The sequence below is a fragment of the Rhinolophus sinicus genome, linkage group LG10, assembly GCF_036562045.2.
Source record: "Rhinolophus sinicus isolate RSC01 linkage group LG10, ASM3656204v1, whole genome shotgun sequence".
NCBI lineage: Eukaryota > Metazoa > Chordata > Mammalia > Chiroptera > Rhinolophidae > Rhinolophus > Rhinolophus sinicus.
This window is the reverse complement of record NC_133759.1, coordinates 8,220,999-8,245,073: the sequence shown is the minus strand read 5'-3', so window position 1 is coordinate 8,245,073 and position 24,075 is coordinate 8,220,999. Positions and strand designations below refer to the sequence as shown.

The 24,075-nt window shown below is 61.3% G+C and overlaps 1 protein-coding gene across 6 annotated transcripts in view; it reads left to right on the top strand.

The window, feature by feature from the left end:
- The window catches only part of NBEAL2 (neurobeachin like 2), a 28,539-nt gene extending 4,587 nt beyond the window's left edge, over positions 1–23,952 (top strand). Inside the window, exons 1-54 of one of the 6 annotated variants that reach the window (XM_074312473.1) lie at positions 2,633–2,709; positions 3,289–3,377; positions 3,450–3,578; positions 3,674–3,755; positions 3,842–3,966; positions 4,111–4,193; positions 5,799–5,884; positions 5,981–6,263; positions 6,431–6,537; positions 7,057–7,137; positions 8,583–8,666; positions 9,095–9,193; positions 9,684–10,285; positions 10,368–10,500; positions 10,581–10,700; positions 10,899–11,220; positions 11,443–11,525; positions 11,636–11,728; positions 11,931–12,105; positions 12,233–12,366; positions 12,696–12,855; positions 13,064–13,166; positions 13,328–13,481; positions 13,571–13,729; positions 13,939–14,098; positions 14,261–14,346; positions 14,517–15,029; positions 15,498–15,676; positions 15,770–15,929; positions 16,148–16,285; positions 16,368–16,727; positions 16,811–16,960; positions 17,082–17,239; positions 17,356–17,480; positions 17,566–17,701; positions 18,160–18,320; positions 18,410–18,726; positions 18,830–18,925; positions 19,284–19,408; positions 19,494–19,634; positions 19,813–19,943; positions 20,039–20,148; positions 20,252–20,369; positions 20,468–20,565; positions 20,636–20,752; positions 21,340–21,420; positions 21,507–21,604; positions 21,746–21,918; positions 22,007–22,101; positions 22,354–22,467; positions 22,564–22,722; positions 22,799–22,947; positions 23,271–23,406; positions 23,486–23,952. In XM_074312473.1, coding sequence (XP_074168574.1) covers positions 2,680–2,709; positions 3,289–3,377; positions 3,450–3,578; positions 3,674–3,755; positions 3,842–3,966; positions 4,111–4,193; positions 5,799–5,884; positions 5,981–6,263; positions 6,431–6,537; positions 7,057–7,137; positions 8,583–8,666; positions 9,095–9,193; positions 9,684–10,285; positions 10,368–10,500; positions 10,581–10,700; positions 10,899–11,220; positions 11,443–11,525; positions 11,636–11,728; positions 11,931–12,105; positions 12,233–12,366; positions 12,696–12,855; positions 13,064–13,166; positions 13,328–13,481; positions 13,571–13,729; positions 13,939–14,098; positions 14,261–14,346; positions 14,517–15,029; positions 15,498–15,676; positions 15,770–15,929; positions 16,148–16,285; positions 16,368–16,727; positions 16,811–16,960; positions 17,082–17,239; positions 17,356–17,480; positions 17,566–17,701; positions 18,160–18,320; positions 18,410–18,726; positions 18,830–18,925; positions 19,284–19,408; positions 19,494–19,634; positions 19,813–19,943; positions 20,039–20,148; positions 20,252–20,369; positions 20,468–20,565; positions 20,636–20,752; positions 21,340–21,420; positions 21,507–21,604; positions 21,746–21,918; positions 22,007–22,101; positions 22,354–22,467; positions 22,564–22,722; positions 22,799–22,947; positions 23,271–23,406; positions 23,486–23,587 — 8,202 coding nt within the window. In that variant the 5' untranslated portion in view covers positions 2,633–2,679 and the 3' untranslated portion in view covers positions 23,588–23,952. Of the gene's footprint in view, positions 1–2,621; positions 2,710–3,288; positions 3,378–3,449; positions 3,579–3,673; positions 3,756–3,841; positions 3,967–4,110; positions 4,194–5,798; positions 5,885–5,980; positions 6,264–6,430; positions 6,538–7,056; positions 7,138–8,582; positions 8,667–9,094; positions 9,194–9,683; positions 10,286–10,367; positions 10,501–10,580; positions 10,701–10,898; positions 11,221–11,442; positions 11,526–11,635; positions 11,729–11,930; positions 12,106–12,232; positions 12,367–12,695; positions 12,856–13,063; positions 13,167–13,327; positions 13,482–13,570; positions 13,730–13,938; positions 14,099–14,260; positions 14,347–14,516; positions 15,030–15,497; positions 15,677–15,769; positions 15,930–16,147; positions 16,286–16,367; positions 16,728–16,810; positions 16,961–17,081; positions 17,240–17,355; positions 17,481–17,565; positions 17,702–18,159; positions 18,321–18,409; positions 18,727–18,829; positions 18,926–19,283; positions 19,409–19,493; positions 19,649–19,812; positions 19,944–20,038; positions 20,149–20,251; positions 20,370–20,467; positions 20,566–20,635; positions 20,753–21,339; positions 21,421–21,506; positions 21,605–21,745; positions 21,919–22,006; positions 22,102–22,353; positions 22,468–22,563; positions 22,723–22,798; positions 22,948–23,270; positions 23,407–23,485 lie in introns of those variants that run through there. The other 5 variants (XM_074312470.1, XM_074312469.1, XM_074312472.1 and 2 more) reach the window with 5 other exon arrangements.
- The last annotated feature ends 123 nt before the right edge of the window (positions 23,953–24,075 follow it).

The window sequence follows — 24,075 nt, the reverse complement described above, 5'->3', positions numbered from 1 at the left end:
CTAGCATGGACACACTGGTGGTCACTGGTGTGTACTGGAGGTACCAGGTTCCAGCTGCTATTTACAGAATTTCTGTGTATCGCCCCATTGTAAACCCCAAGTGATGTGGTGATAGTTTGGGCATGAAGGATTTGAGGCAAGGCCTGGGCTCGGAGTGCAGACTCAGGCCAGGCCAGGGCTGATGGCAAACTTGGGTTAGGGCAAGCAGGTTTAGGGGCAGCACCGTGTCAGGCAGCTCAGTGGTCCCCGTCCCCTGGTAGACAGCCCCACCCACCCACCATCCACGCCACAGCTGCCTGCTTTCAGCCCTCCCTACGAAGTTACCTCCGAGTTCTGGGGAAGTGGCAGTACCATGCCCACCCAGGAACTGTTTGGGCCTAACCAGCCCTTGGGAGACCCCTACCCCCAGCACTGAGCATCCTCGGGGCTGGCTGGGCATAGATTGGAGTCTCTAGAAGGGTGACTATGAGACCCCTTTCTCCCCGGCCCCAGTGCTCTGGGGAGGAATGTGGCCCCTGGCCCAGTCAGGTCGGGGTGGGGGCTGGGCTGGCCCTGCCCTATGTTCCTTCTCAGAGCTGCAAAGGGAGGGAGGAGCCAGCCAAGGCAGAACCTCTGAGGAATGTGGGAGCCCAAGCACCACAGCCACCTCTTCCCTGCCAGGGACCCCTCCACATGCAGCACTGCCACCACGCACAAGGCCCCCTACCCTGCCCTGCTTTGCCTCCTGTCCTGGCCCCTGCAGGGGCTCTCGTAACCCAAGTGCTGCAGCCTCAAGCCACAGGGCCCAGGTCAGAGCCATGCGGAGGCCGCCCTGGGAGAAGAGGTGAGATTCCTGGGGGCAGGACAAGCAGCTACCCCCACCCCTGCCTAGTACTGTGCGTTAGAGACCCCTCAGGCCCCCTCCACAGCCCACAGGTGCTACCTTGATGGTCTCAGCCCTGAACCCCGCCTGGACCTGCTGGAAGTTTGTAGGACTGGACAGGCCAAGGGCGTGGGTCTAGGGACAGAAAGCGAGAGTGTGCAGCGTTTGACCCTCCTGGGTCTGGGAGGGCCTATCCAGGGGATGGTCACAGGAAAGGTGCGAGGTTCCTTTTTCAGTACCAAAAGCCTAGGTCACAGACAGCCGAGGGACAGGAGGCTGGGACCTGCAGAAATGGGGCGGAGGCTGAACAAGCAGGCCTGGTTGGACTAAGGGTCTGGAATGCGAGGCTCAGCAGCTGAGCCTTTATTCTCTGGTCAAATTTGGGCTTTTAGGACCCACATTTTGGGTGAGAGATGACTGGGCATGGTTTGAGGGTAGACGAGGGGAGGATGGTGTTGGGACATTTTTTGAAGGTTTGTAGGCCTGCCAGGCCTACAAACTTCCCACAGGGATCTGTGGGGTCCCTAAGGCTGGGGTCGGGTCATATGGTCATCTTGAGCAGCTGGCTAGCAACCATGAGTGACCCTGGCCGAGAACAAAACTGGCTTTCAGCATCTTCAAAGGTGCAGCCGAAGCTGTGGTAGTGGGTGCGGCATCCCCTCTGGGACCCCCTTGCCCCCAGTTCCCCACCTGCAATGGGAAGAAATGGGCTAAGAGCCCTGGCCTGCTCTGGTATTTCAGTGTTGGGCATTTTGGTGTCCTCGCTACAGAGGGTAGAGAGGTCACCAAAGGTAACTGACTGATGAAGAGTCACGGTGGTGGGACCCCACATCTGTGACAGAATGCACGTGGAAGGCGCCCAACCACATGGCAGAGGGCTGCTCTGCCTAGCTGTCTTAGGGGTCTGGCTCAGTCTGCTGGGGTTAGGCCCCCTTCCTGGGGCTTACTCAGTCTGGGGTTCACTGTTGGCGAAAATTAGCTATCCATCCAAAGGCAGTTCTGGAAGTCCTTGAGCTGAGGTCTGTGGGCTTTGGGAGAAGCCTCAGATTACTGGGTGCTCTATGGTGTGTCCCTTGCCCATTTGTCCTTCTCCAATGTAGTCCTCAGCCTACTCCTCTGCCCCTGGGAAAGACAGTGACATTCTGGGCTCAACTGGTTGGGGTGGAGCTCCAGGTGGGGCCAGCAACGAGGGAGCGAAGGCAGGATAAGGGGAGCACTCAGGCCAGGGCCAGGACCCACTCGTGGCCTGAGGGCTTAGAGCTTAGGGCAGATTAGAGCTAGGCTAAGATTCACTCAGCTGTGTCTCTGAGCGAGGAGACCAGCAGGGTCCGGGAGGGTGGACAGGACACGGGAGGGCGGTGGGGCAAAGGCATGGAGGCATCCTTTACATAGTCCCCTGGGACCCAGGTAAGGGAGCTGTGGGTGCCGTAGGCACTGTAGCGTCAGGCATCAGACAGAACCTGTGCCTAGATAGGCCTGCCCTGACTCCACGCCCCCGTCCCATGCCTGTAAAACTAGTCTCACGTCCACATTCGTCCAACCCTACCACAAAGGGCAGTGTGACCCCACCCCTTTGTGCTCCAGGCCCCACCCCTGCTGCTGGGCCAGGTCCCTCACAGCTTCTCTTTCTGGGCCCTGGGTGCCCTGGGCCCCCCTACATCCCTGCGGTCTGCCGGGAGGAAGCGGCCCTCCTCCCCCACCGTGACTCTGCGCTTCCTGCCCTTGCTGGGGCCTGAGGGGACGTTTCCCTGTTCACACCAAAGTTTCCCTGGCAGCACCCAGACTCAGGCTCTGCCCAGCCGCTGCCCCTTTTGCCCATGGAACCAGCTCTGGGGCCTGGGGTCCAGGTAACCAGTCAGGGTGGGCAGAGGTTCCCAGGGCGAGGTAAGGTATTCTACCTATACATGCGGGGGATGTGTATGTCCATGGGTCTGCCCGGCTGATGGTGCACAGGCACCCTGCGATCTACAGTCAGGGAAAGTTTCCTGGAGGTGGTGGTGGCTGCTGAGCTGGGAGAACGTGGCAGGCGAGAGCCCAAGGCTTTGGATCAGGGTTGGCTGATGGGTGGAAGACCGTGCACCCGTGTGGGTCTTAGCCACACCCAAGGCATGTACACACTTAAGCCCCTCCCCTGCCTGTGTCAGGCCTGCCTGGGTCCCCAAGGGTTAGAGAAGTGGGAGCAAAGGGCTGCAAAGCAGATGGGGGACCTGGGAGAGAGGTCAGTGTGGACGGCGGTCCTCATACTGACCTTCCAACTTCCTGTCCTCCCTCCCCCACGATCCCTCTCCCTTCCTCACTCCCGCTGCTCTGCCTCCTATCTCTGTCTACCCCTTACCCCCTTCATTCACTCCACTTCTGTCTATATGCCCTTGTCCCCCACTGTCACTGTCTCTGTGGTCCCCACCCTTGTTCCCTCGAAACTGCAGAAGGACTTGGGTTACCTGCAGCAGTGGCTGAAAGCCTTTGTAGGTACCTTCGAGAAGAGCATCTCACTGTCTTCTCTGGAGCCACGCAGGTGAGGCTGGAGCTGCAAGGGGAGGGGAGACTGAGGGGTCCTTGGCACTCCGGTGACCCCTCCTCCCTGCAGGCCAGAGGAAGCAGGTGCAGAGGTGCCTCTGCTACCGCTGGAGGCGCTGCATGTGTTGGCCAAGCAGCTGGACAAGGGGGACCTGGAGCAAGCCCTGCTCCTGCTCAAGCTCTTCATCGTCCTCTGCAGGTGAGTCCCTGTGTCCCCCCCAGGTGGGGCAGCGTGGGACTGGGCCAGAGGGGGCGCTGGCATACTGCTGCGACCTCTGTTCATTCACTCCCCAGGAACCTGGAGAATGTGGAGGCAGGCCGGGGCCAGGTGCTGGTGCCTCGGGTGCTGGCACTGCTGACCTGGTTGGTGGCCGAGGTGACGTGGGCTCTACCTGGGGGGTGGGCAGCAAATGGTAGCCATTGCCCAGCACACCCCCTTCCACGCTCTCCCTGTGCCTACAGCTGAAAGGACACCCAGCGCAGCAGGAGGGCCGGGGGCCCCACCTGGAGGACGTGGCCCTGCACGCCCTCCTCTTGTGCGAGGGCCTCTTTGACCCCTACCAGACCTGGCGGCGCCAGCTCGGCGGGTGAGAGCCCAGAGGGGGCTGGGGAGACATGGGGGTGGCTGCTGTGGGAAAGGTGGCTGTGTGCAGGCTGGTGAGGGAGGATGACTGAGGAGGGTGAAGTGCCCGGCCTCACCCTGCCCCTGCCCACCCCACCCCCACCCCCAGGGAAGTCATCAGTGCCAAGGAGAAGAGCAAGTACAAGTTCCCTCCTGCCGCTTTGCCCTGTGAATTCAGCACCTTCTTCCGAGGTCAGGCCTTGCCCCTGCCCACCTGGCCCACCCCCTAAACCTGAACCCCTTCCTGCAGTTCCCCATCCCTTACACAGGACGTGACCCGCTTAGTGGTGGCTGCACGTGGGGCTGGGAGAACCCCACGAATTTGAAGGGGTTCAGGGGCAGAGAGGAGAGAAAGGGCACGGCTGGGTAGATGAGTAATTTCTTTTCTGGGCTGTAGTGAAGGCCTCTCATCAGGTGGGGCATTGCTTTCCCCTCCCCCTTCCCTCCTATCTCCGGGGTCCCCCAAGCACTTGCGTCCCACTCTGATCTGGACCGTATTAAAACTCCCTGGTCCAATCCCTTTATCCCTGTAGCCTCCACTCAGTCTCCACCCTTTGCAGACAATGTCTATATTAGGGGTCTCCAGTTCCTACTCCCTCACTCATGCAGCAGCTGACCCCTAAGATGTCTCTGGTCACCTCTTCTCCCTGGGGACCTTCATCTCCTGGGTCATCTCTCTTCTCTCATTGGAGGCAGAGAAGTCTTTAGGTGGGCTCGAGGTGGGATGCTACCTGGACAGGGGCAGCTGGGCTTAGGAAGCTGGTGGCCTATTGGGATAGAAAGTATCTCGTCGCTGGGGTGCGCTGTGGAGTTGCTGGCCGGGGCCTGGAACCGGGACAAGGCTCCAGGAGGGAAGATTCCCTATGGGGAGCTCCCTGCCTCCATTCTCCCACTGCCTGAGTACTCTTCTCAAAACAAACTGGATTCTGTTCCTGCTATTCTAAATGCCCCAGTGGTGGCCTGACACCCTCAGGAACAAATCCTGCTTCTCCCCACAGCTGTCCTCCAGCCCCTCGCTCTCTGCACCCCAGCCGTGAGCATGTCCTCTCATTCCTAGAATGCGACTAGGTGACCCACTTCCGGCTCTTTGCCCACTATTTCCTCTCCCTTCACAGGCCAACTGCCAACTGGGCTCCCAGGCTTCACCTCAAAAGCCCTGCCTCCAGGAGGCCTCCCACCCCATCCCACCGGAATCAAGCCCGCCCTGTTCTTGCTCCCCCACCCCCACCCCACCCATTTGACCCAGGGCTGGTCCTTTCTGCTCTCTGGGTTTCAGTCTGTGGCCTGGCATCCTGTCCATTCCACATATGAGGCTGTGAAAGCCCCTAAAAGTCCCCAGCGGGGGCACGAATGGGGGTGGGAGACATCTGTATGCTAGACATAGCAAGGTCCCTAGAGCAGGTCACTGGGGGAAGTGCCAACTGTCACAGGGCAGAGGGACCAGGAGATTTGCATCTGAGAAACTAAACCCTGGGTTGCCATGGGGAAGCGGGTGGGGGGATATGCTCACCTGGGGTCTTCACTTTGTGGACTGAGGACCTGGGGAGCTGGCTAGGCTCTCAGGGCAGGGTCATGTTTCCCTGTAAGCTCCCCAGAGAAAGGCTGTATTCCCCTCAGATCCCTAATAGACAGCCATGACGTTTTTCTCCCCTCGGCGCAGAACCAGGTCTCCCTGAGACTGGGCCTCCCAGCTCCCACCCCCACTCCAGGGCTCCCACCTCTTATAGACCCCTGGTAGATCCACAGCCCTGCAAGTTTGGTGACGTTGTCCTGCCCTGCCCACCCCACCCTACCCAGAGAGCCTGCAGGATGCAGACCGCTTGCCTCCCACACTGCTGCTGCGTCTCATTCACCTCTTTGGTGCTGTCCTTGCAGGAGGGAAGGTAGGCTGGGAGGAGCCTACGGGCAGAGGGTGGCCGTCTCAGGGTCTCTGCTGGGTGGGCCCTTCGCCCATTGCCTGTCTTTATTCACACCTGCAGGAGAACGGGCAGACGGCTGTGAGTGCCGGCTCCGTGCAGGGCTTGCTGGGTGTGGTGCAGGGCTGGGGCCGTGGGCCAGCTCAAGACTCCCGCCTAGTGCCGCTGGCGCTAGAGGCCCTAGTGGGCACAGTACATGTCCTGCATGCCAGCCACACACACCCCCGAGGTCCAGAGCTCCGCGCCTTGCTTGAGGGTTACTTCCGCGTCCTTAATGCCGACTGGCCGGCTGGGCCGAGCCCAGGCCCCGAAGAGGCCCTCGTCACCCTACGAGTCAGCATGCTCGGTGGGTATGGGCTCCCAGGCTCTTGGGGCAGTTGTCCCAGGAGTCAGAGGCCCAAGTGATGATGGAAAGGCTGGACTGGGCAGTATGGGGAAGAGGGTTTAAGGCTGACTGTCAGGAGGTGCTGCTGGAAGGGGATTAGACAAGGCTGACCCTTGACCCTTCCACAGATGCCATCCCCATGATGCTGGCATGCGAGGACCGGCCAGTGCTGCAGGCCACCTTCCTCAGCAACAATTGCTTTGAACACCTTACTCGTCTCATCCAGAACAGCAAGGTGGGCAGGACCCGGGCTGGGGCGGAGGGCCTGGAACCCAGGGGCTAGGGAGACCACATGTGGGTGCCGAGCTGCTGCTGAGCAAACGTGGGCTGTACCGGTCTGGGGGGCACGGCTGGTGGGGTGGCCTGCAGTTCAGTGGGAGGACCTGGGCCTGAGGATGGCTCTGTACCCCACCAGAGGGGGTGCTGAGGAAGGACAGGAGCTGCCCTGGCCCGTTTCCCCTCTCCCCAGTCCTAAGTCCAGGAGCAGGAGGGCGGCTCAGCTGTTTGGATGCGGTGCCTACTCTTGCCTACTTAACCACCCCAGACTCTGTTCCTCTGAGCTGATATGGGGTGGCTCATCTCCCCCCACCCCTTCCCTAGGGCCTGGTGGGGCAATCATCATGGGGTTCGGGGTACATCCTTCCCTCTGGGGCAGAGTCCTGGCAGCTGTTCCAGGCCCTACTCTAACCCCTCCCTTCCCTCATCTTCCTCCTTCTCTCTCCTCTGCCTCCTGTGCCCTCCCCCTCCCCCACAGCTATACCTGCAGGCCCGGGCGCCCCCTGAGGGGGACAGTGACCTGGCTACCCGGTTACTGACCGAGCCCGATGTTCAGAAGGTACCACCCTGGGGCTGACCAGCTCAGGCACTCACCTCCCTGGGCACCCACCCCCTGGGCTCCCTCTTCGAGCCCTTCCTGCACTATGCAGGGGAGATGAGCAGATATGTGTAAGGCCTGGTGTGGCCTAGTGATGGGGCTGGGTCCCCCATGCTGTCTCACCCACCTTCCAAGTCCCCATCCTAGGGAATGGGGCAAGAGTGATCTTTTTCCTGCCTTGTACTGCTTTTGGGAGCTGGGGTTTGGCTGTGCCAAGCTGGAGGGAACCTTCGAAACTTAACCTCCCACTCCCATTTCACAGAAGGGGAAACAGAAACCCAGATAGATATGCAGGGATTTGGCTGGAGCCATTCACGGAGAAGGAGGTCCCCCACATGGGGCCACTTCTTCCCATGGATTCTTGTACCTGCCCTAAGCAGGTCACTGGGAGTCTGCATCCTCCCACCCCCTCCTGATGTGCTCCCTGCCTCACCTTGCACGGGGGCTGTAGCAGGCTGCAGGGTGCCAGGGGCTCCACGTGGTGCACCTTCTCTGGTGGCTCAGTGCCTGGGCCCCAACCTCCAGAGCCCACCATGGCTTTGTCCTCATGAGGTAGCCCCATGTGTCTGATGCACTTGGCTGTTTTCTGAGAGCCTGCATGTCCGTCTATCTACAAATCAGGCGAGGCAGGCAAGACTCCTTTAAGATGAAGAAAGTGAGGCTTAAAGAACAGAAGAAGGTGACCTGACATCAGTTGGGAAGTCAGGCAGAGCTGGGCCCAAGGGCCCCATGGAGCCGATATACAGCCTAGCACCCGCTGACAACCCTCCAAGCCCTCGTGACTGCTCACCCCCTTGGGGTGGGGCAGGACGAGTGAGCAGCATGCCTCTGGCTATCGGGTTCAGCCAGGGTGAGCCTTAGTGTCCCCACCTGGATCTAGGGGACAGGGGCTGGGTAAGACTCAAAGGTCTCGAAGGTTCTTCTGGTTCTAACATCCTGTGATTGATTGTCCCTAAATCCTGGACCCCCTGTCAATCATCATGGGTGATGGGCACTTGCTCGCCTGCCTGCACATGTGTGTCTCACTTGGGTGGGGATGTGTGGGGACTGAGGCCCATAAGCCCATCAGACAGTGGGGGGCAGAGGAGTGTGGCAACAGGGTCCACTGTTGATCTGTCCCAATGAGGGCCTTTCCAGCCTTGGTTCCTTCCTTGGCCTCTTCGTCAGAGTGGGTCTTGCCAAGCTGGTCAGAGAGGAACCTAGGGTCAGGGTGAGGGGCACAGCAGTTTGGGCAAAGAGTAGAGGGCCTGGTGCCCAGACAGTGTTGCCACACTCCTAGGGCCCCAAGCCAGCACAGCTACCTGCCTTGGGGCACCTGCCCCTGGCCCTACACCCCTTTGCTGCAGGGCGCTGCCAGCTGCGATGCCCTGGCTCCTGCTTCTCCTGACTGCTCCTCCCACCCCAAGGTACTGGACCAGGACACAGACGCCATTGCCGTGCACGTGGTCAGAGTGTTGACCTGCATCATGAGTGGCTCCCCGTCGGCCAAGGTGAGGGCGCTGCAGTCTGCCTGCAGTGGGGGGTGCAGTGGGGGTGAGGTTAACCACATGCCCCGTAACTGGCCTGGCTGGTGGCTGTTGGAGCCGGTGAGCTGGGGAGGTAGCCATCGTGCCCTCTGGGGTGCAGCTCAGGCCTCTGGGCGGGCATGGTCACCAGTCGGTCCTGGGAGCTGGATATCCTGGGTCAGAGCTGGATGGGGGAAGGACATTTGTGGGGTGACCACCATCTGCAGCCTTCTGAGATGGATCCATACCCCCTGCGTCCCTGCACAGCCCTCTACCCATCAGCACGGTGACCCAGGGGCAGAGCCTGGTGAGGGGGCCCCGAAAGCGGCTGCCTCCTCCAGGGTTTCCGTGGGGTGTGAGTTTGCCCTGGGCCCATATCCATGCTCATGACCTCCCCACACAACCCTGCACAGGAGGTGTTTAAAGAGCGCATCGGCTACCCTCACCTGCATGAGATTCTGCAGAGCCACGGTCCCCCCACACATCGGCTGTTGCAAGAGCTGCTCAACATGGTGAGGGCAAGGGCTTGTGTCAACGTCCCAAGGGCAGCCAGGACTGAGTCAGGGGCACCACGGAAGGCCAGCTCTCCACCTTGGGGGACTGTGTTGACTGTGGCCAGTACATACTGTGACCTGTGGCCAAACACGTGTGTCAGTGTCCCTGGGGTGAGGATTCCTGGTTGCATGGGGCCTGGAAGCTGCTGCACGTTCGCAAGCCCCAGGATTCTCCTGCTGACACACAGTTGGGGTCTGGGCCAACCCAGAGCGAAAGCCAAGGCTGGGGGTTAATAGGGCTGAAGGGCTGTTACTGGTACTGATGGTTGTCCTTGCACCTCTGACTCTCCTGAGCCTCAGACACAACCTGGGAGCAGGATGGGGAAGTTAGGGGGTGAGCACCCATTGCCTTCCCATGTCATAGACAAGTAAACTGACACAGGAAGTGCCACTGTTGGCTTGTCCCATGCTGGTTGCCTGGGAACTATCACATTCTCTCCACCCGCAGGCCGTGGAGGGTGACCACAGCATATGTCCGCCACCACCAATCCGCAACGAGCAGCCGGTGCTGGTGCTGATGCGGTGGCTGCCGGCACTGCCCACGGCTGAGCTACGGCTCTTCCTAGCACAACGCCTCTGGTGGCTCTGCGACAGCTGCCCTGCCAGCCGTGCCACGTGTGTGCAGGCTGGTCTTGTAGACTGCCTGTTGGAGACACTTAGCGTGGGGGAAGCCCTGGGGGCCCGCTGCCAGGAGCAGCTACTGGCGCTGCTGCAAGCATTGGGCCGTGTGTCACTAAGGCCTTTGGAGCTTCGTCGCCTGCTTCACCCCCCACCAGGGCTGGACTCAGGGCCGGGTGGAGCTGAGGCTGGGAATGCCCGACACGCTGGTGCCATCATTCGTGCATTATCAGGCATGGCTCGGCACCAGGGCCCTGCACGAGCCCTACGCTACTTTGACCTCACGCCCAGCATGGCGGGTATTATGGTCCCCTCTGTGCAGCGATGGCCAGGAACTGGCTTCACTTTCCATGCCTGGCTCTGTCTGCACCCCACGGCTGCAGGGCCTGCCCTGGGTCCCTCCCGGCCACTCCAGCGGAAGCAGCTGTACAGGTGGGTGACTGCCAGGGACCAGGGCAGAGTGCCAGAGGGAGCAGGAGAAGCAGCAGGCGTAACTGGCTTGGCCTGCCCCCAGCTTCTTCTCCAGCAGTGGCTCAGGGTTTGAGGCCTTCTTCACGGCGGCCGGGACGCTGGTGGTGGCAGTGTGCACCCGGAAGGATTACTTGACCATGAGCTTGCCTGAAGTGTCCTTTGCTGACTCTGCCTGGGTGAGCCTCCGTCCTCATGGCCCAGGGGGTGGACAGGGCCCCAAACCCCAACCTCCAGCCTGACGTGGCTTCTATTCTAGCACTGTGTGGCCATCGTCCATGTGCCCGGACGTCTGCTTTTCGGCCAGAACCTGGTCTCTGTCTACAAAGATGGTCATCTGATCAAGACAGCACCCCTTCGCTGCCCATCCCTCAGTGAGGTGTGCAGGGCAGGGTTTGGGGAGGCCTTGGGTAACTGGGGGGACGTGGACAGGGAGGGGTCTAGGGCCCCTAGGCCCCAACAGGCCTCAGACTTCAGCCTCTAAGGACTGCAGCTGTAGGGGTCACTGTGGAACCGGATGCAGTGGAACCCCAGGCCTTGCTGTGACCTGACCACTCTCCCAACCCTGGCCCCACAGCCTTTCTCCTCTTGCTGTATCGGCTCCGCTGGGCACCGCACGACGACCACCACCACGGGGCCGCCTGCGCCACCAGCCCCCGCTGCCCTGGCTCACACTCACCCCTCTCTCATCCGCTCCCAATCAGTTCCAGCCACCACAGGGCTGGACTGGGGGTCCGGGCTGGTGGCCCCCCTGCAGGAGGGCAGCATCAGCTCCACCCTTGCAGGCACACAGGACACTCGGTGGGGTAGCCCCACGTCCCTAGAGGGTGAGCTGGGCGCCGTGGCCATCTTCCATGAAGCCCTGCAAGAGGCGTCCTTGCAGGTCCTATACACCTTGGGTATGTGGCCCATCCCCCTGCCCTGCCCCAGCCCACCCACCCCGTGTCCCAGAGCTGGGTGTGGGGACTTATAAAGTGCCCAGTCCAGAAACTAGAGGTCTGAGGGGAGAAGGCATCCCTGTGGCGGGGGAGGTCCTCTGATCAGGCAGAGAAGAGGCGGGCTCTGGATGGGGTTTGGCCCAAGGCCCAGCCCGGTCTGAAACCCCCTGCTCACCCCCCCAGGGCCCAATGAGACAGCGCCCTTCAAGCCTGAGGGTGAACTGCATGAGCTTGACACCAAGCTGCTCCTCCATTACTCACCTCAGGTATTGGGGGAGGCAGCTGGCTCAACCTTCCTACCTCCCCCTGGCTCCCACACTGTCTGCTGCCCCCTCCTCCAACTGACCCCTGCTGTCTGCTCACACCCTTCCCGCAGGCCTGTAAGAACAACATCTGCCTGGACCTGTCCCCTGGCCACGGGCTGGATGGCCGCCTGACGGGCTACAGGGTGGAGACCTGGGACGTGAAGGTGTGTGTGCACATGTGGGCGGTGTGTGCAGGAAGCATGGGCACATGCGTGCACAGGGCGGGCTGGGGAGTGGCACTGTGCCCTGGAAAGGCTTTAGGACACTGGACCCTGGTTCTCAGCCTGGAGGGTGTGCTGGGGTGGAATGGGTCAGGAAACGGCTGGGAGGTGCCTTCTCACAGCCAGACCCCTCCCTACCCCTCAGGATGTGGTGAATTGTGTGGGAGGCATGGGTGCCCTGCTGCCCCTGCTGGAGCGAGTGGCTACACAGCCCCAAGAGGCCGAGGCAGGTCCAGCTGAAACATACGACCTTGTGGGACCTGAACTGACCTCTGGCCGCAACACCCAGGGCCTGCTTCTCCCACTGGGTAAGTCCTCAGGTAAGTGTCCCTGGTACCTGGGTTGTGTGGAGAAAATCGTGGGTGATGGGGGGCTGGAGTGCCTGAAGTGTCTGTGGCCACTGGCAGGCCCTTGACACACATTTGTCCCCTTCCTGGTGGCCGGCAGAGGAGCGAATGGAGAGGAACGCAGTGGCTGCCTTTCTGCTGATGCTGCGGAACTTCCTGCAGGGCCACCCTGTGAACCAGGAGAGCCTGGTGCAGTGCCAGGGGCCTGCCATCATCGGGGCTCTCCTGCGCAAGGTGGGGCCTGTGGGGCAGCTGACCAAAGGGACTGGGTGGGTGGACCACGACGGGAAAGCTGATGCCATCAGTCAGGGACAGGCTCCTGGGAGAGGTGGCATGAGTGGCAGGGTTTGGCTGCGAGGGTCAGGGGGAAGTCCCAGCACAGGCTGGGACAGGGGACCTCAAAGGAGGTTGGGGAGCTTGCATTCAGAGATAGGAGGGAGCCATCAAGGGGATCTGAGCAGGCAGGACGCTTGTGTCTGCCTATGCGGGGCAGGGTGGCAGCTGGGAGGCTCGACAGTGGGCAGACAGGGCCTGACATCTCAGCCACGCTCCTCCCACCCCAGGTCCCCAGCTGGGCCATGGACATGAATGTGCTCATGTCTGCCCAGCTGCTGATGGAGCAGTTGGCAGCTGAGGGCAGTGGGCCCCTCCTCTACCTGCTCTACCAGCATTTGCTCTTCAACTTTCATCTCTGGACCTTCAGCGACTTTGCTGTGCGCCTTGGTAGGTGCGGGGACTTGGGTGAAGGGAAGCCTCCAGTCAAGGTGGTGGTGGAGGTTCTAAGTTATAACTCTTCTCTGGGTGATCTGAGGGGACATATTTGTCTGGGGGCGTCCGAGGGGAACATGACCCTCCCCTGGGGGTGTCTGGCAGGAGGATCGGAAGGGGCCCAGCTCAGCCTGGTGGCCTGAGCCTTCTGCTGCCCACTCAGGCCACATCCAGTACATGTCCAGCATAGTCCGTGAGCACAGACAGAAGCTACGGAAGAAGTATGGGGTCCAGTTCATCCTGGATGCCCTGCGCACCCACTACAGGTGAGGCTGGAGGGGGCAGATGGCCAGAGGGCTGACCCCTTGGCCTCGGGGACAGGACGGTTCAGTCCCCCCGTTCACCTGCCCACTCTTCCTGTTCTCTACCCCCCTTGCCTGTGCTTTCTCCTGGCCCTGGGTGCGTTTGCCTGCTGGGACCTGCCCAGCCCACAGCGGGAGCGCCCCCTAGCGGCTGACGACCTGCGCACGGTGCAGACTTCACTCCTGGGCCTGGCTCGGGAGTTCCTGGTGCGGAGCTCCCCTACTGATGACATGCAGGTTCTGCTGAGCTTTCTGGCAGCCGCGGGTGACGATGGCCAGGTAGGCTGGAGGTTGGTGACAGGCTTATGTGAGGGGTGCAGTGTGGGCCACGTGGGGACACCCGGCCCAGTGAGTCTTTGTATCCCCAGGTGGCGGGCGCCCTGGACCTGCTGCTGGCACTGCTACAGGGCTCACCAGCACAGGAGTCTCTGGCTGTTTTCCTCCTGGAGCCGGGGAACCTGGAGGTGCTGCTGGCACTGCTGGTGCGGCCAAGGTCACTGCCCCTGGTGTCCGACCGAGTCTGCAAGGTACACCCAGCAGCCTCCCCCCCCCATCCCATTCTTTCTATGGCCCCTGCCTGAGGCCCTGGGAGGAGCAGCAGGCCTTGGGCTGGCAGAGGAAGCTGCTTTTGCAGACCTTTCTTAGAAGTGCACACCTGTGTGGTGACTTCCCCTCCTATAGTAACTTCTTCCCTGTGATGACACCCTCCCCACACACACCCCACTTGCATACACAGATCCTGCGCAGACTACGGCAGAATGAGCGCTTACCTGAACGGAGCCGCCAGCGGCTCCGGCTGCGAGAGTGTGGTCTCCAGGGTCTTGTCGCCTGCCTGCCAGAGGGGGCAGTTTCCCTCCAGCTCTGTCAGGGCCTCTACAAGCTGTTCCTGGGGACAGGTACAGTCTGGTTGGAGCCAAAAGGCAGGCCAGGTGGAGGGATGACATGGATCCGGAAACAGGGCTGGTGGGACGATGGGAGGTGTGGGTAGAGGGCTGGGACAGCAGGGTAGCACAGCCCCTACTGGGGTCAAGCCCTCAGGCCTCTGTTCATCCTCCCAGATTCCCTGAACCTCTCAGACCTGATGGCTGTGGTGCAGCTGTCCCTGCAGGCCGATCTCAGCGTCCGCCTGGACATCTGTCGCCAGGTGAGTGTGGGAGGTGAAAGCTTTGGCAGGGGAGCGTCTATCCCAAGGACTCACTTTGCCTGTCAGTGGTGAAGGGTCTCTGGGAGCCTTCCCTGCAAAAGCCCCAGGAGGAGGGTCTGGGGGCAGATCTCTTGGACGAGTCCCTTACTTGCTGTGCCCTGGCCCGGCAGCTCTTCCATCTCATCTATGGACAGCCTGACATAGTGCGGCTGCTGGCCCGACAGGCCGGCTGGCAGGATGTGCTGACCCGGCTGTATGTGCTGGAGGCTGCGACGGCCAGCAGTCCTCTGCGGTTTTCCCCAGAGCTGCCCGCCTCCCCAGAACCAGCCTTATCCAAGCCAGCCACTGAGTCACCTGAATCTTCGGACGTCTTCCTGCCCTCAGATGCCCCCTGCCCCGACCCTGATGCCTTTTACCAAGCTCTCTCCCCGTTCTGTGCACCCTTTGACCTGGGCCTGGAACGGGCCAGTGTGGGTTCTGGCAACACTGCTGGTGGTGGCAGCAGCAGTGGGACTCTTACTCCAGCTAGCCAGCCTGGCACACCGTCCCCGCTGGATGGGCCCCGGCCCTTCCCTGCTGCTCATGGCCGCCTCAGTTCCAGTCTCTCCAATGTGCTGGAGGACGGCAGCCTTCCGGAGCCCACCATCAGTGGGGACGACACTTCTAATACCAGCAACCCTCAGGTGAGGCAGACCCACCCTCTGCCACTGCGTGGCACTAAGGACGGACACCTCTGGGACACAGGGCGGGCATTGTAGTCTTGCTATAGGTGTAGCCCTGTCTGTCATCAGGGCTGCAGCTGCCAGTGAGGTCCCAGAAGAGGGCAGAGACTTACAGGGCCCGTGGACAGCACAGCTCTCAGGGTCCTGCCTGGTGCTTCTGGATTTGGGGATGGGTCTCTGCTTCTATTCTTCCAGAGAATTCCAGGACAGTTCTTGAGGCCTTTCAGGATTGTGGGGTAATTTTGTGAACCACCTGATCTCGTCTTAGGAGTCACTGAAACCCCAGGATTCTCCCTGGGAGCCAGGCCAGGCCATCTGCTGGCTGAATGCTCTACTTCCTCTTGTTCCTACTGATGGTGGACAAGGGGTGCTGAGCTGTCCCTGCAGTGTGGGGTCACCCACACCCCTACCCCCCATCTATGCCCACAGCAAACCCCTGAGGAGGAGCTGTGCAACCTGCTCACCAACGTGCTGTTCTTGGTGACATGGCGGGGCGTGGAAGGCAGTGACGAGGCTGCCTGGCGGGAACGTGGCCAGGTCTTCTCGGTGCTCACCCAGCTGGGGGCCTCAGCCACACTTGTGCGCCCACCAGACTGCATCAAGCGCAGGTGAGGAGGCATTTCAGGAGCGTGGGGGCCTCCAGGAAGCCTTCCGGTAAGGCAGGCGGTCAGGTAGACATCTGAGTTCCTCGCCCACCCCAGCCTCCTGGAGATGATGCTGGAGTCAGCCCTGAGTGACATCAAAGAGGCCCCCGCTGGGGTCCTGGCCGGCTTCACCCAGCAGGTGCTTTGGCTGCTGCGCCTGCTGCAGGACTTCCTGTGCTCTGAGGGCCATGGCAACCAGGAACTGTGGAGCGAGAAGGTGACAGCTCAGAGGGATGTGAGCCTGCAGGCGTGTGGTCTGGGGAGGATGAGTACACATGTGCAGTCCTGGGTGTGTTGGCACGCGTGTCTGTGGGCATGACTTTGTATGTACAAAGCCAACCTGGCCTCTGGCCCAAACCTTACTTTGCTCCCTCTCCATGGGCTCCTGGCTTTATCTATCTGGTGATGGTTCCCGGGGAATGTGTTGTGTGGCAGCTCTTTGAAGGTGTGTGCAGCCTGCTTGATCGCCTGGGAGCCTGGCCACACCTGGCCAATGGCACAGCAGGTCTCCGAGAGATGGCACAGATAGGCCTGCACCTCGTGCTTGGCTACATCCTACTGGAGGACCCACAGGTAATGTGGTGGGGGTGGGAGGAGGAGCGTGGCAGGTGTAGGGAGCGGCTGGGTGCCACCTACACGTCCCTTGTGCCCCCAGCTGCACTCCCAGGCCTACGTGAGGCTGCATGCATTGCTGCAGACTGTAGTGCCCATGCGCCGGGAGGAGGCCTGCTATGTGCTCTCCAAGCTGGAGGCGGCGCTGGCGCGGGTGCTGAACACCACCCCCTACCAGACGGCCACCGAGGACCAGGAGCCGCCAACGACAGCTGCTGCAACTGTGGAGCGCTGCTCGTGGCTCGTGCCCCTGGTGCGCACGCTGCTGGACCGTGCCTACGGGCCACTGGGGCTTCAGTGGGGGCTGCCTTCCCTCCCGCCCACCAATGGCAGCCCCACCTTCTTCGAGGACTTCCAGGCCTTTTGTGCCACACCTGAATGGCGCCACTTCATCGACAAGCAGGTACCTAGAGGTGGGGACATGGGCAGAGAAGTGGGGGCTGGGGGCCAACAATGAGCACTGGTCTCTCCCTGCCAATCCTCCAGGTGCAGCCCACCATGTCACAGTTCGAAATGGACACCTACGCTAAGAGCCACGACCTCATGTCAGGCTTCTGGAACTCCTGCTACGACACGCTCATGAGCAGTGGGCAGCGGCGCCAGAAGGAGAGGGCACAGAGTCGTCAGGCCTTCCAGGTGTGTGGCCTGGGGTGAGGGTCCAGGAGCTGCTTCACACATGCGCCCAGAGGACCCCTGATGGGCCAGGACAGGAAGCAGCCAGCTGGACTCACCCATTCCTCCAAACCCCACCCACCAGGAGTTGGTGCTGGAACCTGTGCAGCGGCGGGCGCGCCTGGAAGGGCAGCGCTATGCGGCAGCGCTGAAGCAGCAGACCACGCAGCATTCCACTGTCCTGCTGCACTGGGGGGCACTGTGGCGTCAGCTCTCCAGCCCCTGTGGGCCCTGGGCCCTGAGGTGGGTGGGGCTGGGGTGGGGGCAGGGCTTGGAAAGGAGGGAGGGAGGGAGGACCTGGAGTACCAGACTCCCTTTGGGGTTAGGCCTGGGAAGAATCACCTGGGATGCATCTGCAGGGACCTGCCCACTCCCCGGTGGAAGATGTCCAGCGTTGAGACATACTCGCGCATGCGTCTGAAGCTGGTGCCCAACCATCACTTCAACTCTCACCTGGAAGCCAGCGCCCTACGGGACAACCTGGGTGAGCGGGTGTGCTGAGCTGGGTCTATCCAACTTCGTAGGCTGTCCTCCCTAGCTCTGGCTGAGCAGCATTGGGTCCATTGCAGGTGAGGCCCCCTTGACACCCACCGAGGAGGCCTCGCTGCCTCTAGCAGTGACTAAAGAGGCCAAAGTCAGCACGATGCACGAGGAGCTGCAGGAAGACCAGCTGGGCGAGGAGGAGCTGGCTTCACTGGAGACCCTGTGAGTGGGCCATGGGTCTGCTCTGGGTGTGCATTCCTGCTAGAGGATTGACCCAAGTCCATTCCCTCTTCTGCTGCAGGGCTAACTGCCCTGAAGGGACTGTCCGAAGTTAGACGAGGTATTGGGGAGAGGTGTCTAACAGAATAGATAGTTGCTTTCATGGCTAGGCACCCCAGAGCAGGACTGAGAAACAACCAGAATAGGATGGGGGTCCATGGGAGTGGTCAGGGGCTGAATGAGGGGAAGCCAGGGACATGAGGTGGTGTCCTCAAGACACTCAGAGACCCAGGTTTTGGGGTGGGAACTGGGGCCAGCCTGGACCCTGGGCAGCTCCTCCTCCTCTGGGAGGCATGAGTGTATGTACCCCATGACTTGATGGCACATGGAAAGTGTCGTCCTTGGGCTTGTCGGGATGGGGGTCCCACAGCCTAGAGCCTGAAGTGGGTGTTGACCCCCAGGATGGAGGCAGCAGAACTGGATGAGCAGCATGAGAAGCTGGTTCTGTCAGCTGAATGCCAACTGGTGACAGTGGTGGCTGTGGTCCCAGGGCTGCTGGAGCTCACCACACAGCACATCTACTTCTACGATTGTAGCACTGAGCGCGTGGAAACTGAGGAGGGTACATTCTGATGGAGGGACAGCAGGGGGTTGCTGTGGTCTGGTGGGGCCAGGCTGAGGGATTCCTGCATCTGCTGTCCCTCCCCACAGGCATTGGCCATGACTTCCGGCGCCCGTTGGCCCAGCTGCGCGAGGTTCACCTACGGCGTTTCAACCTGCGTCGTTCAGCACTTGAGCTCTTCTTCATTGATCAGGCCAACTATTTCCTCAACTTCCCATGCAAGGTGGGCGGGACTGCAGCCTCATCTCCTTGCCAAGTCCCCAGGCCCCAACCCTGCCCCATCCCACCCCACACCCAGATACGGAACCAGGTGTACAAGTGGCTCCTGCGCCTGCGACCCCCTACCCAAGGTTACCTAAGCAGCCGCTCCCCCCAGGAGATGCTGCGCGCCTCAGGCCTTACCCAGGTGAGAGCCCTGGAGTGTGAGGGGCTGGTGAGGTTGGGACCCTGCGGTTGGGAGGAGTACTGGACACCTCAGCTAACTCACCTCTTGCCTGCCCGTCCCCCAGAAATGGGTACAGCGTGAGATATCCAACTTCGAGTACTTGATGCAACTCAACACCATTGCAGGGCGGACCTACAACGACCTGTCTCAGTACCCTGTGGTAAGAGCCCGCTCCGCACCTCCAACCCGCCCCTCTGGTCGGCCAGCCCTGGTTCACCCAAGTGTAGGCACTGATGGGGGCCAAGCTCTGAGCTTGGTCCCAGGTCCGTGCTGCCCGAGACCTGGCCTTTGCCTCCTGCCACTCCGCACCCCCTCAGGCCCACTCTCTTCCCCTCCTGGCCTGTTTTCCCTGAAGGGGAATCTTGTCCTAAACAGTCTGTCCTGCTCCCCTACAGCCCCTTTAAGTGGTGTGTTCCTACCTGTGGGCTGTACCCATCTTCCCGAGGGTGAGGGCAGGGCAGGGTGGGCAGGTAGACCATCAGGACCCTCATGCAGCTCCTGCCCGGGTGGGCGGCCAGTTCCCCTGGGTCCTACAGGACTATGTGTCCCCAACCTTGGATCTCAGCAACCCGGCTGTCTTCCGGGACCTGTCCAAGCCCATCGGTGTGGTGAACCCCAAGCATGCTCAGCTCGTGAGGGAGAAGTGAGCATGTGGGCAAGGCCGGGTGAGGGGGTTGGGATGGGCGAAGGGCGGGCTTCTGCTCACTCCCCCCTAATTGCGGCTCCAGGTATGAGAGCTTTGAGGACCCAGCGGGCACCATTGACAAGTTCCACTATGGCACCCACTATTCCAACGCAGCAGGCGTGATGCACTACCTCATCCGCATGGAGCCCTTCACCTCCCTCCACGTCCAGCTGCAGAGTGGCCGGTGCGGCCCAGGAGGTGGTGGGCAGATGGCAGTGTGGTGGTGGTGAGGGGGGGCAGCAGATGAGGGCGACAGGTCCTTCAGGCATCCTGGGCCCTGTGGCTCTGTCCTTTCCTCCAGCCACACCTCCCTCCCTGTCCCCATTCTCCCCACCTCACTTTGGCCTGTGCCCCTCCCCCAGCTTTGACTGCTCTGACCGGCAGTTCCATTCGGTGGCAGCAGCCTGGCAGGCACGCCTGGAGAGCCTGGCTGATGTGAAGGAGCTCATCCCAGAGTTCTTCTACTTCCCCGACTTCCTGGAGAACCAGAACGGTAGGAGCTGGCATGAGGCTGGAGATGGGCCAGGGGTGGCCAGGGAGCAGGTGAAGATGGCACAGTGAGACAGCTGACCCAGTCCTCTGTGCCAGGCTTTGACCTGGGCTGCCTCCAGCTGACCAATGAGAAGGTGGGCGACGTGGTGCTGCCCCCATGGGCCAGCTCTCCTGAGGACTTCATCCAGCAGCACCGCCAGGCTCTGGTGAGGAGACGAGCGCAGACAGACAGGCGGGCAGTCAGGGCTGAGCATGGGGGTGGGGGGTCAGCCCTCCACCCCTAAGCTGACTGCCCCTCCCCACCCCCAGGAGTCAGAGTACGTGTCTGCCCACCTGCATGAGTGGATCGACCTCATCTTTGGCTACAAGCAGCGGGGCCCGGCTGCGGAGGAGGCCCTCAATGTCTTCTATTACTGCACCTATGAGGGTGGGGAGCGACCTGGGCTCAAGTGGGGGCTGGGCACAGATGAGGAGGGGTGAATGCAGGACACCCAGGGAGTCCTGACTGCTCCCCTGCGTGCCCAGGTGCTGTGGACCTGGACCATGTGGCAGATGAGCGGGAACGGAAGGCTCTGGAGGGCATTATCAGCAACTTTGGGCAGACCCCCTGTCAGCTGCTGAAGGTAAGGCCAGCTTGGAGGCAGGGGGTCAGGAGTGAGCATGCCGCGGTGCTGACCAGCCACTTACCCACAGGAGCCACATCCAGCCCGGCTCTCTGCTGAGGAAGCAGCCCAGCGCCTTGCACGTCTGGACACTAACTCACCTAGCATCTTCCAGCACCTGGACCAGCTCAAAGCCTTCTTCGCAGAGGTGAGGAGGCAGGGCCTTGACTTCCTACCCTGTGAAATGGGTTTAACCCCACTGTCCTTACTAACCTCTTGGGGCAGAGAGAAAACCTAGATCGAGGTCAGTGATATTGACATCTTAGAAAAGGAATACAATGAGAGGAGTATGAAACTGTGGCTTCTTCACAAGGGCCAGGACAAGGTGTCAACTCACCTAGCCATCTCTGAAAGCCTTAGACCAGAAGGGAGCGCATCTGGCCTTGGATACTCCCTCACCTTCCTGCCTACGTCCCAGAATGCCCTCAGGCCTGACTTTTTTAGGCTCTCCTCTCTTCCTGGGGAACATGGAATAATGGAGTAGGGGGACCAAGCTTGAGACTCTAGAAGGATCTTCCTTGCCCATACCCACTTCTCCCTCACTTTCTGACGCCCTCCGGAAGACCCCCTGGTCTCTCACACCTTTCTCAGAGGGACCTTGGTCTCTATGACACCTAGCCTGATCCCGGGGGCCTGAGGGCAGAGGAAGGGGTGGTGCCCCAGGGAGCAGGTAGAGTAGTGGGGGCCCCGCTGGCTGCTTGGGCACAGCCAGCCCTGCACTGTCTCTCTGCACAGGTCATCAGTGATGGCGTGCCCCTGGTGCTGGCCCTGGTTCCCCACCGGCAACTCCACTCCTTCATGACCCAAGACCTGTTGGTAAGTGTACTGGGCAGGACCCCACCCCAGCTCCACCCCGTCTTGGACTCTACCCCAAACCTACCTCTACCCCCTCTTGCCCGCAGGTGACTGTGAGTGCCAATGGGCTGCTGGGCACCCACGGCTGGTTGCCCTATGACCGTAACATAAGCAACTACTTCAGGTTCATCAAAGATTCCACCAAGTAGGACAGAGGGCTGTGGGCAGGGGTGGGCATCTCCCCACCCAGTCAGAATGCTGGCCAGCTGCTGGGTCTGGCCAAGGTGTCTGAGGGCCTGGGTCTCCTATGTGGCCTGGCCTCACTTGTCATCCCCCACTGGGTCAGGATGCAGCGACTGCTGAGTGGTCCATGGGTACCAGGCAGTGGCGTGAGTGGGCAAGCCCTGGCAGTGGACCCCGATGGAAAGCTGCTGTTCAGTGGTGGCCACTGGGATGGGAGCCTGCGAGTGACTGCGCTCCCCCGGGGCAAGCTGTTGAGCCAGCTCAGCCGCCACCTGGGTGAGCAGCCTTGGAGCTGGGGGTGGTGCAGGTAGCCAAGGAGGGTGTGAGCACTCTGTTCTAGTTGTACCCTCCTCTCCCCTCGCAGACATAGTGACCTGCCTTGCACTGGACACCTGTGGCATCTACCTCATCTCAGGCTCCCGGGACACCACGTGCATGGTGTGGCGGCTCCTGCAGCAGGTGTGCCCGGCGGACAGCTTCGTGGGGCCTCCATAGTCCTGCCCTGTAGCTCACCTGCCCCTTAGCAGGCCTCCAGTCCTGCTCTTCTCTCTTCCCCTCCCCTCACTACTATGAACAAGTCTGGGGCTCCACAACCCTCCAGCCCCAGCTCTGGCGTGGCACAAGGCCTTCACTTTCCTGAGCCTTAGCCTTCTCAGTCGGGCCAGGGTAATGGGATGTGCCCAGTCCTGAGCCAGCCTTTGCTTCCCATAGGGAGGTCTCTCGGGGCTGGCATCAAAGCCTGTGCAGGTCCTATACGGGCACGAGGCTGCAGTGAGCTGTGTGGCCATCAGCACTGAACTCGACATGGCTGTGTCTGGATCTGAGGTGTGTGTATGCCTGTGCCCAGGGGAGGCCGTTTGCTGGGCACTGCCTCTGGAGCCCAGAGACCCCTGCCCAGCACCCTAAGTTGCCTTCCTGCAGGATGGAACTGTGATCATCCACACTGTACGTCGTGGCCAGTTTGTGGCAGCACTACGGCCCCCGGGGGCCATGTTGCCTGGACCTGTTTCCCACCTGGCGCTGGGGTCTGAGGGCCAGATTGTGGTCCAGAGCTCGACTCGGGAACGTCTGGGGGCTCAGGTATGGGAAAGGGGCGCCCAGTCAAGAGACGGGTGGTTGGGATTCTGTCCTTGCTGACACCTGTGGCTTCTTTCAGGTCACCTACGCCTTGCACTTGTACTCAGTAAATGGGAAGTTGCGGACGTCACTGCCCCTGGTAGAGCAGCCCACAGCCCTGGCAGTGACAGAGGGCTTTGTTCTGCTGGGCACAGCCCAGTGTGCCCTGCACATCCTCCACCTGAACAAGTGAGCCCCACTATTTATGGGTTCATGGTCCCCCAGGGTAGTGGTCATTGGCAGAGGATACTAGGAGGTGCACCCCATGGATCCACACCCTCTTTGCATGTCTGTGGGCACGATCTGCAAGGCCTGTCACCTGTCTCCTCATCCCCCAATGGGGAGATCTTGCCACACACTTGTGGGAGATTCCTTCATGTATCAGGGTTTCAACTGAGCCATCCTTCAAATGAGAGGGTGACAGGGTACATGGGAGAACGGAGAGACCTCCTTCTGCCGGAGGCAAAGCTGTCTTGCAGTTGCGAGTTCATGTATCTCTTCTCTACCTCCAGCCTGCTCCCGGCCGCGCCTCCCCTGCCCATGAAGGTGCCCATCCGCAGCGTGGCTGTGACCAAGGAGCACAGCCACGTGCTGGTGGGCCTGGAGGACGGCAAGCTTATCGTGGTGGGCGCGGGGCAGCCCTCTGAGGTGAGGATAAGGGCAGGGCGAGTCTCGAATGAGGCAGAGAGCTACGGTCCTAGCTAACCCACCCTGCTCCTCCTACCAGGTGCGCAGCAGCCAGTTCGCGCGGAAGCTGTGGCGGTCCTCACGGCGCATCTCGCAGGTGTCCTCCGGGGAGACAGAGTACAAACCTGCAGAGGCTCGCTGACAGTCGGCCCCGCCCCACTGCACAGGCTCCGCTCCCAGCGGGCTCGGCCTCGGGAGGAGCCGCCCAGGAGTCCACGAAGCGCGCGGTCCGCACTCTGGGGGTGGGCGGAGTCCCACACCCGTCCAGCTCAGGGATTGGTGAGCGGTGTCACTCCAGGAAGTCCCGCCCCTCGCCGGCAGAGGGGCCGCCCGGAGTCCCAGCACTGGCCTCCGCGGCCGCACAGCACTTTTTGCACAACCTGGCACAGGGAACACAGCCTCCCAAGACCCCTGTCCCGGCAGAACACGGGGACCGGGCTGTGGCCTTAATCCCTAAGGCGGGCCCCTCTCTCCCATTCTCGGCAATAAACCTGGCCTAGTTTTGTAGCTGCTCTGTCTCCATGTGCGCGGGCGCGCGTGGCGTCTCAGCCTGCTCTAGTCACCGTCCGGGCTCGCTTTTCCCTGAGCCCTGCAGGGCGACTCGTGCCCTCCGCGTGGCGTCAGCTTCCC